This window comes from Emys orbicularis, chromosome 11, assembly GCF_028017835.1.
Source record: "Emys orbicularis isolate rEmyOrb1 chromosome 11, rEmyOrb1.hap1, whole genome shotgun sequence".
NCBI lineage: Eukaryota > Metazoa > Chordata > Testudines > Emydidae > Emys > Emys orbicularis.
The window spans coordinates 20,967,436-20,982,279 of record NC_088693.1 but is presented as its reverse complement, the minus strand read 5'-3'; the positions used below and the strand labels follow the sequence as shown (position 1 = coordinate 20,982,279).

Here is a 14,844-nt window from a genome sequence, read left to right as displayed (position 1 = left end):
CACCCCTAAGCAACATAAGTTTTGCCGACATAAATGGTAGTGTAGACATAGCCTCAGTTGAAACTCACTGATTAAAAACATAAGATATAGGATTGGAAGGGACCTCCTGAGTCATCAAGTCATTGAGTGCAGTCCCCTAGTATCTCAGGCAACCAAGAAATATTAAAGCTATCTTAAAACTAGTTGTTTTCTTGCCCCCACTACTCCTATTGGAAGACTGTTCCAGAATATCACTCCTCTTGTGGTTAGAAACCTTCCTCTAATTCCATGTTTAAACTTACTCAGTGGAAGTTCTTCTGTCAACATTGTCCTTTAGCTTAAATACCCTCCCTGGTGTTTACCCCCTGATACAGGGATGCTGGAACGGGGGGGAGGGGGCAACGCAGGGGCCCAAGGCCCTCCCATTTTTTAAAGCTGCCCTGGAGCTCTAACCGTGGCCGGGCTGTGCCCATGGTAAAGGCCAGGTCTGGGTAAGAGCAGTGTGGGCAGCTGTGGAAGCCTGGGTCCCTCCACCTGCCCTGGGTGGGGAGCCTGGGCTCCCTGGCTCGGCTCCGGCTTCTGGCTTGTCCGGGGATAGGGCCACCAGGGGAAGAGGAGTGGTGGGGTGGGGGCGTGGCCTTGGGAGGAAAAGGAGGGGTTTCAGGGAGGAAGTCGGGGGCCCCTACCCCCCCACACTTTTGGGAAGGCTCCACTGTCCCTGCCCTGATGTATTTATAAATAGTAATTGTATTCCCTTTCAGCCTTCATTTTGCTCACAAAATCTTTCACTACAACTTGTTCAATTTTAGAGTAGAGCCCTAAACAATCTGAGTGTTTACTGGAGCTTTCATAAGTGAAACTATGTCATGAGCCTTTAGTGCCATCAACTAGATACCTGCAACTGAACCAGCTCCTCTAAGCAACCTGTGTGACTTCCACTGAGGGACAGATCAGCAGGACAGCCTGCTCAGCTTCTGGTCTCTGAGCGAGTAGAGGAAGGGAGGTTCCAGCTGCTTCTCAGGATTCAGCAGTGGTCATCACTATTAGCAGGGAAAAAATAAAACATTGATCCCAGTGTGTGGAGGGATAGAAATAACAGAAAGATGACAAAAGGAAAAGACAGTGTGACATGAAAAATGACACAAGCATGGAAAATTGAGAATGGGGCAAATATGAACAAGATAAACCAATTAAAGAGAGGTTTCAGAGTAGCAGCCGTGTCAGTCTGTATCCGCAAAAATAACAGGAGTACTTGTGGCACCTTAGAGACTAACAAATTTATTAGAGCATAAGCTTTCGTGGGCTACAACCCACTTCTTCGGTTGCATATATGCATCCGAAGAAGTGGGTTGTAGCCCACGAAAGCTTATGCTCTAATAAATTTGTTAGTCTCTAAGGTGCCACAAGTACTCCTGTTATTTTTGCAATTAAAGAGAGATATTGCTTCTGAAAGTGAGAGCATAATAAACCATTAGAAAACAATACATCAAAATGATGAGGGCAGGAAAGAGGAAACAGTATAGAGATGGCGAGATTATGTGATAAATACATGGAAAAAAGGAATCAAGAGACCCTGGGTTATGGTCTAAGTTGTGTGAGTGCTTTATGACCTTGGACAAGTCAATCCATCTCTCTGTGCTTTAGTTTTCCTATTTATAAAATGGGAACAATTATACTTACTCCCCTTTGTAAAGTCATTTGAGATCTATGATTAAAAGAATTGTGAATATATGTATTATTAACTAATTTATTTAAGATTGTTTATGTTTATATTTTTCTAGCAGATGTCTTTTATCTCTTGTGAGTTTAAGTGTAAGGAAAGGGGTGGAAACTCGAATTGGCCAAAGTTTTTCTACTATGAACATTTTCCAGCTCTCTATTGACAACTATATGTGATTGTTAGCATAAGCAGCTGGGCTCTGCTTCAACACTAGATAAGGTTTTGAGCAACTCCAATATATCCTGCCTCCTTTTTTTAAAAAAAAGTCAACTAAATTATTTTACAGCCTTAAAAATTATCTCATTTGCCCTCCCAAAAATTCTAATTTCAGCCTTGTAAAATAATAAAATGTTCATAAAGTAACAACTGCTTAAATGCCAGCTCATCACATCAGGAGGGCATAAAATCATGCAATACTTACACATCCAGTGCTCATTTACCACACTGGAAGGAGGCACGACACAAAGACAGTAAGCTTTATGAGCAACTGAAGGATGCTTGTGCATAACTAAAAAAATTGTTATTATTCTATATTAATGGCTGCTATCTGATGTTTTCTTTATACAGTCAAATTTCCATGCCCACCTACAAGACCCTACAGATGTAGAAACAACAGGGTTTGTCTGCGACCTGAACAGATTTGCAATGAGATTGATGACTGTGGTGATAACTCAGATGAAGATCACTGTGGTAGGTGAATTTACCTTTTAAAGCATTTGATTAAAAAAACAATTAAAGGCAAATTTATTACAAAGATTAAATTGTACTTATGAAAAGCTTAATTGAAAGTTTGTGGGTCATAATTTAACTCTCAAGACAATTAGGCTTGACATCTTTGCAACTCTTTAATGCTTCATGGTCATTTCCATTTTTATGTGCAAGTAGTCTAAACAATATGAATTGCTAATCTTCTTGTGATTTTTCATTTGTGATTATGTAGATAAGATCCCATATAAAGCAAAACCTTGTAAAAAGGATGAGTTTACTTGTAGTGATAAGAAATGTATACCCATGGAGCTGCAGTGTGATCGGTTTGATGACTGCGGAGATGGTTCAGATGAGCAAGGATGCAAAATAAGTGAGTTTGGTTGATAAGCTATCTGTTTTTCATGCTTGTAGCACAAAAGAAGTAATACAATGAAACTGTATTCTTTCATGCAGAACCTATCCAACAAAATAGAGTTTTTATTAACATGAAAAAGTATAACCTATGTAGTATCTAAACTAATATAGCTGAGACTAACTGTTTAAAGTAGAATATGAAGAAAATGATCAGCTTTTCAAAATAATGGTTATTTTGCTACATAGAAGAACCAACTATCCGACCCTCCAAGGAGTGACTCAATCCATTTTGAGCTGGTTTAGCTGTTTAAATTGATTATATTTCATTTCACACCTATTCTTCTCTATCAAGATAAATAAAAAGGTTTTATGATATGAAATTCTTGATCTGAAACAAAATCACTGAAACTAAGCTGACAAAAGAAACTCATCCAAACATTGGTAATACAGTTTTTCAGGACTTGCTAGAGTTACACACAGATATAATTTATTTAAATAAATACAATGAGCTAATAACTTTCATACACCTACATTTTATTAGCATACTTTTATTGTGCAGAAAATACATTAAATTATAGTACCTTGTGGCATTGGGTTGTTTTCTTAGGATGGTTGCAGTATATGCTAAGAAAACTAGCTGTTTCCCAAATTCATGCAGCTATAATTAACTCAATATGAGCTAGAATAATTCTAGAATGTATGAGAGTGGCTTTCACAGCCACTCTCTTCATTTTTCCATTTATGTCCTTGCAACTTGTGGGACGTACACATTTGGTCAAAGGTTTAGTCGGATAAGCCTGATAATACATTTATTCAGGCTTTTTCAAACTTCTTTGATATGACAAGCAAGCTGAAAGTCTTGTATGAACAGGCATTTCTATGAGATTCTGATTCTCTGTCAGGAGTATGATTTTTAGAGTAATCTTATGTCGGGATCCTTATCCCTTTCTCCACCCTCCAGTTAGTTCTCCTGTGAAGTCTGAGGAGTATGAACCTGGACCTCCTCAGATTATATAAATCTTTCTTTGAGGGTCTGCAGTTCTCTCTCTGAAAATAAAAAGAACGAGTACTTGTGGCACCTTACAGACTAACACATTTATTTGAGCATAAGCTTTTGTGGGCTAAAACCCACTTCATCGGATGCATGCAGTAGAAAATACAGTAGGAAGATATCTATACCCAGAGGACATGAAAAAATGGGTGTTGCCGTACTAACTATAATGAGAGTAATCAGTTAAGGTGGGATATTATCAGCAGGAGAAAAAAAAAACCTTTGTAGTGATAATCAGGATGGCCCATTTCCAACAGTTGACAAGAAGGTGTGAGTAACAGTAGGGGGGGGAATTAGCATGGGGAAATAGGTTTTACTTTGTGTAATGACCTTTCCACTCCTAGTCTTTATTCAAGCCTAATTTAATGGTGTCAAGTTTGCAAATTAATTCCAATTCTGCAGTTTCTCATTGGAGTCTGTCACCATGCAAGGCAATGCATTTAACTGTATGAAGTGGAAATCCATCAACTTCATGAAAAAACTTGAGACCTGTCACCATGCAAGTCTCTGAAAATAGTTTCCTGGGTAATGGTCACCTCAGTCAAGAGAATGGGAGAGCTTTCCACTGTCCTCCATGTTTGGTCTTGCGTAGTAATAAGTTGGTCCTTCACGCTTACCCTTATTTTTCCAAAAGTTCTGTCCCCCTTTTACTTATTCAAGACTCTTCCCTTTCAAGTTTGTCACAAACCTGTGTAAGGAAAGGAAAAAGCCTTTTCTGAGATTTGAGAAAGAAGCTGAATCTATTTTCATTCTCTTCAAGAGTACAGTGAAATCCAGATATATCATAGCCAAATAGATAAAGTTCATTATCCAGGAGTTTTACAAAGCTACAGAGTTTCCTGTCCACTGAAACTTAGTGCCCACTCTACTATAAACATGTCCATCTCCTTAGCCAGAGAGGGGGTGTACCAATGGACAAGTTTTGCAAAGATGCATCATGGAAATACCAAGAGATACATAACTAATGTGCTAGTGGATGCTGCAATAATTCTTTTTGAGCTTGTTCTTATGCTGTGTAGCCTCCATAATAATAAAAAAATGAGATATACATAAAGATGTGTACCACTATTTTATGGTTTTGGTATCATTTTAGCCATAGTGAAATAAAAGTATTTGTTATACAGTGATCTTAAAATTCATTTTGTCCTGCAGAATATGAGTGTGTGTTTCTTTTTTAACAGGAACTTAGTGTTAGAGTTCCCCACAGAACGGGAGGAAGTTTAAGGTTCTTACATGTTAGTTGTATGGCTGGATTGTATCATATGTAGTTGAACAAATGCATATAATCAGTAAAATACCCACTGCTAAAATACAAATGGATATTTAATAGAGTTGAGTGACGAAAAATGAATAATTTATCTGACAAACTAAGCTTCTTCTTTTGCATGTGGAATATCCACAGCCAGCTTGCAATTTCCTATATTTGTTTGTTATTCAGAGATGTTTGAGAGGATTTTTGTATGTGTGATTGTGGTTTTTAAAAATGTTTTGGCGTGATCACAAATGTAGTTATCTGCAAATATCCCATAATCTATCAGTGTTGATTAGTTGGGTAGGGCAGATAAAAAATATGGTATTGTTTCTGTTCCCTAATTGGATGAGAGTTCAGGCACTTCATATGTGGACAGGCATATGTGAGAAATTAACAGTCCGTTTCCACAAACACCTTGTTGAAATATTTTTTGCCAGTAATAATCAGTTGCACAAATGTTTGTTGAAATTAAACATAGAAGTATTGTGAACATGACTGAAGTGAATTTAAAATTTCAGAAATCTTTTGTTGTATTCAAGCAGCTTTAGTAGTTACAGTCAAATTTGTTTAATTAAATAGAATGTATCATAAAAAATAAGAGAGAAATTCTAACAATTAATTATTTTACCATTTATAGATATTCCATGTTACCAATTTAAAAGTCTGTTCCCATAGGTCCCACTGAATATACCTGTGAAGCTGATGTGAATCCTTGTGGAGATGATGCATACTGTAATCAAACAAAATCATTCGTTTTCTGTCGGTGTAAGCCTGGATTTCAGAGGAACAGAAGGAATAGGCAGTGTGAAGGTAAAGTATATTTCCTTTGCAGCTTTTTTTAAAGCTTTGTATTGTAATTCTTCTACATCCTTTAACTAAATAAATTAAATGATTGCTTTTAGAGTCATAGAGTTTAAGGCCAGAAGGCACCACCAGATCATTTAGTCTGACTTCCTGAATATCACAGGCCACCAACACCATGCAGCACCCACACTCTAAAACCAACAACTGAAATTAGGACAAAGTTTTACAGCCCAACTAAACTATTATGTGCCAGAGACAAAGAATAGAATGGACTGAGCTGTACCAGTGCCCACGGCCGCACCAATGGCAGAGAAATTATTCTGAGATATACCCAGGTAATCCTGTCAAATGGCCTGCACCCACATGCTGCAGAAGAAGGCGAAAAACCTTGAGGAAAATTCCTTCCTGACCCTACAGGTGTTGATCAGTTACATCCTGAGCATGTGAGCAAGAACTTGCCAGCCACATATCGAGAGAGAGAATGCTCAATGCCACCTCAGAGCCTTGGCCTACACCATCCTATGTCCCATCTCCAGCTGTGGCCCTCACTGATGCTTCAGAGGAAAGAGATAAAAATAAACAAAATTCCTGAGCCCTGCAGGTGGCTGACTGAAACCCTGAAGCATAAGAAACAAACTGGAAGTGAGCCCAGGGCTGCTGAGCCCTGCCCCCTACCATCACAAACAATCAGATCATAGAACTGCACTAATAAATTTGTACAGCTAATAAAAATCATGTGTACTTATGGGATGTCATTTTACATCTTAGAGTAATTGGACTGTGAAACTAACCACACATGATATACTTATAATATGGAATACTACTGCTAGAAATTTGGTTGGTTTTATTCTGGCTCTAGTTTAGCAATGCAAACTAAGAATTAACGTCACAGGAACTGTCAGAGAATTAGTTTCATTCAGTTAGAAGGTATAGCCTTACTGACATCCTCTTGAGTTTATAGGACTCTTTTTTAAAGAGTACTGTAAAATGAACTTTTGATACTTCTGAAAAACATGATATGCTCCATTATGCTTTTTCAGGCCTTCCTTCAACAATGCTAAAGTGTGCTCTTCATTGAGGTGGCCTCTGCATATTCATTCTTGGGAGGTTGCGTCACTGAACTTTAGGAACATTTTCTACAAGCTGAACCTTGTGTGGCTCTGCACATTCATAGCTGAGGTTGTAAAAGAACCCAATCACCTCAGAGTAGAGCCAACCACCTCAGTTCTTGCCATTATGTAGCCAAATGCTGATACAGTAACTCTTTCTCTGTGACCAGAGTGATTTTTTTCCAGGAGGATTAATCCAAAATTTATTTAATTTCTGGTGTATTTTAGGTAATTTGCACCATTACACATTCAGGTTTTTATTCTGCCCTTGGGTCACAGGAGCCTTGGGACAAGGATGGTCACCCCACCAAAAACTCAAATGAGAAAAAGCGATTCAAGTGCTGCATACTTTGCCCATCCATGGTCTTGGAGGCAGACACACATAATTGCTTTTCACTCTGCACAAAGCCCATTCCCTAGATGGTTGCTTTGTTTATAAGGCCTTCATACTTCAACCTTTTTAGAAAATGCAGAGTCCCCGTGCCTTCGACACAGGGCCGGCTCCAGGGTTTTTGCCGCCCCAAGCGGCGCAAAAAAAAAAAAAAAAAAAAAAAAGCCGCGATCTGCGGCAGCAATTCGGCGGGAGGTCCTTCACTCCAAGCGGGAGTGAGGGACCGTCCGTCGAATTGCCGCCAAATAGCTGGACGTGCCGCCCCTCTCCGGAGTGGCCGTCCGAAGCACCTGCTTGGCAAGCTGGTGCCTGGAGCCGGCCCTGCTTCGACACAGAGGAGGCCTTATGATTGCAGTCCCTGGATCTAACGTTGGATCAGCTGTGAAATCACAGAATAAGCCATGTTTGGCCTCAAAGTTAGGCATTTCATAGAATCACAGAAGTGTAGGACTGGAATGGACCTCAATAGATCATCTAGTCCAATCGCCTGCACTCAAGGTAGGAGTACATAATAACAAGACCGGACCTGTTCTTAAAAACCACCAATGACTGAGATACCATAGCCTCCCTAGTCAATATGTTCCAGTGCTTAACTACCTTGACAGTTAGGAAGTATTTCCTAATGTCCAACGTAAACCTCCCTTGCTGCAATTCAAGTCCACTGTTTCTTGTCCTATCCTCAGAGTTTAATGAGAACAATTTTCCCCCCTCCTCCTTGTAACAATCTTTTGTGTACTTGAAAACTGTTATCATGTCCCCTCTCAGTCTTCTCTTCTCCAGATTAAACAAACCCAGCTTTTTCAGTCTTTCCTCATAGGTCATGGCTTTTAGACCTTTAATCATTTTTGTTTAATCATTTAATCATTTTTGTTGCTCTCCTCTGGACTTTCTCCATTTTGTTCACATCTTTCCTGAAATGTGTCACCCAGAACTGGATAGAATACTCTAGTTGAGGCCTAATCAGTGTGGAGTAGAGTAGAAGAATGACTTTTATGTCTCACTTAGGGCCGGCTCCAGGCACCAGCTTAACAAGCAGGTGCTTGGGGCGGCCAAGGGAGAGGGGCGGCACCTGCGGCAATTCGGGGCGGCAGGTCCCTCACTCCCTCTAGGAGCGAAGGACCTGCTGCTGAACTGCCGCCGCCGATCGCAGCTTTTTTTTTTTCCAATTGCCGCCACCGGTCGTGATCGCGGTTTTTTTTTTTTTTTTTTTTTTTTTGCTTGGGGCAGCCAAAATGCTGGAGCCGGCCCTGGTCTCACTGACACTTCTGCTAATACATCCCAGAATTATGTTTGCTTTTTTGGAAACAATGTTATATTGTTGACTCATATTTAGTTTGTGATCAACCATATCCCCATATTCCTTTCTGCAGTACTCCTTCTAGGCAGTCTTTTCCCATTTTATATGTGTGAAATTGATTTTTACTTCCTAAATAGAATATTTTGCATTTGTCCTTGTTGAATTTCATCCTATTTACTTCAGACCATTTCTCCAGTTTGTCATGGTCATTTTGAATTTTAAGCCTCTCCTCCAAAGCCCTGGCCAACCCTCCGTGTTTGGTCTCATCCACAAACTTTGTAAGTGTAATCTTTATGCCATTATTTAAATTATTGATGAAGATATTGAACAGAACTGGACCCAGTACCAGTCCCTGAGGGACTCCAATAAATATGCCCATCCAGCTTAACTGTAAATCACAGATAACAACTCTCTGGGAATGGTTTTCGAACCAGTTATGCACCCGCCTCATAGTAGCGCCATCTTGATTTTATTTCCCTAGTTTGTTTATGAGAAGGTCATGTGAGACTGTATCAAAAGCCTTACTAAAGTCAAAATATACCAAATCTACTGCTTCCCCTCATCCACAAGGCTTGTTACCCTATCAAAGAAAGCGATTAGGTTGGTTTGACACAATTTGTTCTTGAAAAATCCATGCTGACTGTTACTTATCACCTTATTATCTTTTAGCTATTGGCAAATTGATTGCTTGATTATTTGCTCCATTATATTTTTGGGTACTGAAATTAAGCTGACTGGTCTGTAATTCCCTGAATTGTCCTTATTCCCCTTTTTATAGATTGCTACTATATTTGCCCTCTTCCAGTCCTCTGTAATCTCTCCCCTCTTCCATGAGTTTTTGAAGATAATCGCTAATGGCTCAGATATATCCCCAGTCAACTCCTTGAGTATTTTAGGATGTATTTCATCAGGCCCTGGTGACTTAAAGACATGTCACTTGTTTAAGTAATTTTTAAATTGTTCTCTCCCTATTTTAGCCTCAGATCCTGCCTTGTTTTCACGGGTGTTAACTATATTAGATGTCTGATCGCTACTAGCCTTTTTGGTGAAAACTGATCATGACCACCGTGACACCAAAAAGTTGTTGTCAGACAGAATAGGGTCTAAGGCTGTAGTATCTATGTTTTCAATGAGCACTAAGGTTACATAACTATCAAGAAGATCACTCTGAGAAGTGAGCCCTCCAGTGGGAAATTTCTGCAATGCCAAAGCCAAATTTGACTTCTGCATAATCCATCTGTACTGGGAGCTCAACAAGTAGCTATGAAATCTATTACAAAGGCATGCTGGTGTTATATCAGCATAAGAGGTGGCCTCAGCATCACAAAGATTTATTCCATTTTAACATGCCAGAACAGGGACTACCCTTAATGCCTATGAACCTGCTACCTACTTTCTTGATCAGTGTGGACAACACCTGTCACTCAGGCCCATCACCTGGGCATCCTCTTTGACTCAGGCTTCTTTCTAAGTTCTCACATACAGGCTATAGCTATATATTGTGTTGGGTTTTTTTGCATAACATCTCTAAGATACGCCCTTTCCTATCTATAGACACAGAACTGTACCTCTCATCCAAGTTCTCAACATCTCATGTCTCGATTACCATAACATCATTCTCTCTGGTTTTAACAAATGCAAGCTTACTTCACCCATATCCATTCAGAATGCTGCTGCAAGGGTCATTTTCCTATTGCATCACTTTGACCATATCACCCCTCTTTTTATATCACTCCACTGGCTCCCTCTTCTCTTTTGTATCAAACAAGAGTTGCTTATCTTCACTTTCAAGACCCTTCACAGTCAGTCTGCATTCTATCTATCATCTCTCATTTGCTGTTGAGCTACTAGTGCTCACTTCTTATCAGCTGATGATGTTGGTCTCCATGGCCCCCTTGTTAAATTTAAAAAACCAACACCTTTGTGTTTTATCCCATGCTCCCTCTCATGTTTGGGAGGCACTTCCCATAAATATCCACAAAGCCACCTCATTATCCACATGCAAATCCTTCCTCAAAACTTTCCTTTGCCATGATGCTTATTAAAAACGTGACTATGTTTAGGCTGCTGATGTGAAGAGACCACTGCCTATCATGCTGACCAATACTGCCTCATTGTTTACTTGTACTCCCCCATCTATTTATATCCATGAGTCATCTCTTGGCTTATACTTAGACTGTAAGACCCTCTAGGGTAGGGACTGTCTTGTTGTTCTGTGTTTCTACTGCACCTATCACAATGAGGTCTTAGTCAGAACTAGGGCTCTTAGGCACTATGGTAATAAAAACAATAAATAATAGCAATAATGATATAATCAGTGTGGGGGGTCCTCTTCAGCATCATCTCCTCTCCTCAAGTGGGTCATCAATTCCAGGATCCCATTGTAACCATGCCTTAATGTGTCACAACTGAGGAAGCCAAATTCAGGACGAACTGCTGAAAAGTAGGGCAAACCCAACCCCAAACTGGTGGTTATTCTTTTGTAAGATATACCAAAACAGCCACAAAAGTAAACTCCTGTTTCACCACACTGGCTAGCAAGAAAACATAAAGGCAGTTTCCTCAGGCATTCCAGGTCTTATATCACCACCAAAAACACTGGGTTCAGAGATGAGTGGATCTTTACAACCAGTCTCATCAAATAATAGGTTCTTCTGATCCCAAAGGACCAGCCACACACCCAGGTCAATATATAACTTTGATCTTACCCAAAAATCACGCTGATGCCAATCCTTTAGTATCTAAAATCTAAAGGTTTATTTATAAAAACAAAAAGAAAAATGTGAGAATTAAAGGAATCAATTACAGTAATGGCAAAGTTCTTGGTTCAGGCTTGTAGCAGTGATGGAATAAACTGCTGGCTTAAGTCAAATCTCTGAAGTACATCCACAGCTTGGATGGGTCTTTTGGTCCTTTGGTCAGAGCTTCGGTTTGTAGCAAAGTTCCTCCATAGGTAAGAAGCAGGAATAAAGACAAAATGGAGGTGTTTCCAGGGCCTTTTATAGCTTTTCCAATGTGGAGGGCACCCCATTGTTCTTACTGTGGAAAATTACAGCAACAAGATGTTGTTTGGAGTCACATGGGCAAGTCACATGTTCATGCCCATTTTCCCTCAGTCATTGCAGGAAGCCATTACCTACACTCCGGACAGCACATTTACATGACCATCCACTCAGTGTAGATGGGCGTCTCCCATGGTCCATTGTCAATCAAGTGTTTCTTGATGACCCGCTTAATTTGAACAGTTCCTCCAAGATGTGCTGGCGAGCTACCTTGTGGGCTTTACCCCAGGAGCAAACATTTGAAATCCAAGTATAGAGCCAATATTTACAACTTAAAATACAAAAATGATACATGCATACAGATAGCATAATCATTACCAGCAAATCATAACTTGTTCATAGACACCTCACTCGACAACCTTTTTACAATATTTGCTGCAAATATATAACAGTGGTTGCAACAATGATCTGTATGGTCATATTTTAATCAGATAATGTCACACCCATCCACAACTAAGTGCTTATTAGGTACTGGAAGATAAGATCCAGAATTTTCTAACCTATGCCGCTCAGGGCTCATTGGTTATTTCAGTGAGGGACAGGAAGAATTAGTCCAAATTAGGTCATACTTTCTCATTGGAAAGGATGCCAAAAATATTTGACTCCTTGGGACCACAAGAGGGCATTTGTGTGTCTCCAACAGGCATTACTTTCCAAAAAGTCCATGAAACACGGCGGTACAAGGGGATACTGTCTATATTGAGGCAGCTCTCTAAGAATTACATGTATTATGGTAAATAACCATTTGTCTGGGTATTTAAAACCAATGAAGGCATCTAAATCATCAGGGTACAAGACTAATGCCAACACATGCAACAAATACTCCCAGAAACTGACCTGATGAGTCATCAGAATTCATACTCCTATTACAAACTTTAATCCTTTTCCCATCAGACACACAAGTGCCAGAAAACACAGATTTATACATGTGAGTTTATACATGCCTTGATGACAGAAATGTAATATAAGCTTACTCTGCTTTAGTTTTTCTTCATCTTTCATTATTTGTTTAGAGGTAATACCTTTCTTTGGACTAACTAGGGGGAAAAAACGTACAGACAAGTCATTCAGGCATAAAAATCCCTTTCCTCTCATCTCAAAATTCCTTCATTCTATACCACTCTTAACTAAGCAGTCGATTGTCCCATCCACTTCCAAGAACAGGAATTGAGGAATGCAGAAAGGGTGAAGTTGATTCTCCCCTTCTTCCCACCTCTTCATTAACTCACTCTTCCCAGTCAATTCTGTTCTATTTGTTAAGTTCATCAATAGATGTCGCATACAACCAGTTTGGTTTTTGTTTGTTTATTTGTTTTTATTTTATCTGTCAGGCTTCTACCAGACTAATATTGCCACTATTATTTCTTAGGTTGTTCAAAATGAAAGATCATTGACATGTGGAAACTTCATCCATCCCGACTAAATTAGCTTTGAAAAAAGGAGCATTTTCTCAATGAGATGCATAGAGAAATTAGTTGCATACTTGTAATTAACATACAGTTCAATACAATTTAATTTTTGTGTATGGTCCTTTATATATGTCAAAAACACTTTACAGAAATAGTACATTAATAATCGTACAGAAATAATGTTGAGATTTCCAGAAAAATGGGGGAGCAGGAAAAATGTTAATGGAGTGAAAGAGTTGAGATAAATGTGACTTTTCACAAGAATGAGGACCTCAGTCATAGCTATGGGCTAAGCGAATCAAGATAAGAAGATGGGCAAGAGATAGAGGGATTTAGATGTGTGTATAATTTGCCCGAAGGTATTGTCCAAGATTAAAGCAAGCAATGAAATGTCAGAGGACCAAAGTCAGAAGTTTAAATGATTTCATAATGGAAGATGTAAACACATGATTTTAAGCTTCCAACAGGAATTTCAATAGATCCATTAAAGGAGTGGAATTTAAACTACTAGATGGAGGTACTGGTGACAACAAATTGTTTTCTGAGGAGCTGAAGAAAAATAGCAATCTATAACCTTGAAAGCTGTACTGAGATCAAATAGAATAAGGGAGAGGAGTTATTAAATACCTTGAGAAGGGTGCTCTCTGCAATGTAAAGGGTGTCCAGCTAGTTTGAGAGCAGTCAAGATTGTTGTGCTGGAAGTATTACTCAGAAAAGTGAGAGAAGATCCACTTTCTCCATATCCTTTTTCAGGAGCATATTGTGAACTGTGGTAAATTGATGAGCAGTTACTTGCACAAGTATTTTGATTTACTTCAGTGGGACTACTCACAAATGTGAGTAAGAGCTTTGCAATCTAACCCAACGTTAAGGAAAGGGAAATAGGTAAGTAGGAAACTGTGAAGTGTAGGTTTTCTAAGAGGTGATGATAATGACAGTTTTGAGCATGCCATACAGAGATCCCTTGGAGATGTTGATAATACTCAGCCTTTTTAGTCTTCAGAATTGATTACAAGTGTTTATTAATGATAATGGAGTGATATTAGAGACAAGAGTAGGAAGGTAGGAGACAAAATAAGACTGGAGGAGAGTCTGGTGAAGAAGTGTTTTGTTCACAGTTGGAATGAAGGAATGAAGTGCTTGGAAGTTTGTGTTCAGATGAATCCTAGAACAGTGGACTGATAAATTTAATCCAAGTATGTATTATCTTATGATGAGTGTTTTCCCCCCTAGATATCAATGAATGCATGATATTTGGCACCTGTTCACATCAATGTACTAATATTAAAGGATCATACAAATGTATATGTGAGAGAAATTATAAGGAAAAGAATAACAGCTGCATAGCAAAAGGTAAGGCTACAAAAATTATACCTAATTAATAATATTTAGTTAATTACTTACATAGTTATTTACATATTTAATGGATACTACTGTATTTTGACTTTATAATTCATGTTAAGAAAAATGAGTAGAATATTTCAAACAATGTAGATTTACTTGTGATCATCAAGAAAGCAGTCTTTCCAAGTATACATAAGCAAACTATCCCTTTGCCTGCACGTGTTTTACATTTCTACCAACTACAATTTCTCCTGTTTAAATATGTCTTCCAACAAGGATAAGACACATAATATTAATATTAAAACACAAATGACTGAAAAGTCAGATAAAGATGTTATTAAATAATGTAGGTGTTGTGTTGAAG

The 14,844-nt window shown here is 38.9% G+C and overlaps 1 protein-coding gene across 1 annotated transcript in view; it reads left to right on the top strand.

Moving 5' to 3' along the window:
• The window catches only part of LRP1B (LDL receptor related protein 1B), a 1,070,902-nt gene that overhangs the window by 950,551 nt on the left and 105,507 nt on the right, over positions 1-14,844 (top strand). The window contains exons 73-76 of the mRNA XM_065413676.1: positions 2,267-2,389; positions 2,640-2,777; positions 5,740-5,874; positions 14,370-14,489. Of these exons, the coding sequence (XP_065269748.1) occupies positions 2,267-2,389; positions 2,640-2,777; positions 5,740-5,874; positions 14,370-14,489 (516 nt within the window). The remainder of the gene's footprint in view (positions 1-2,266; positions 2,390-2,639; positions 2,778-5,739; positions 5,875-14,369; positions 14,490-14,844) is intronic.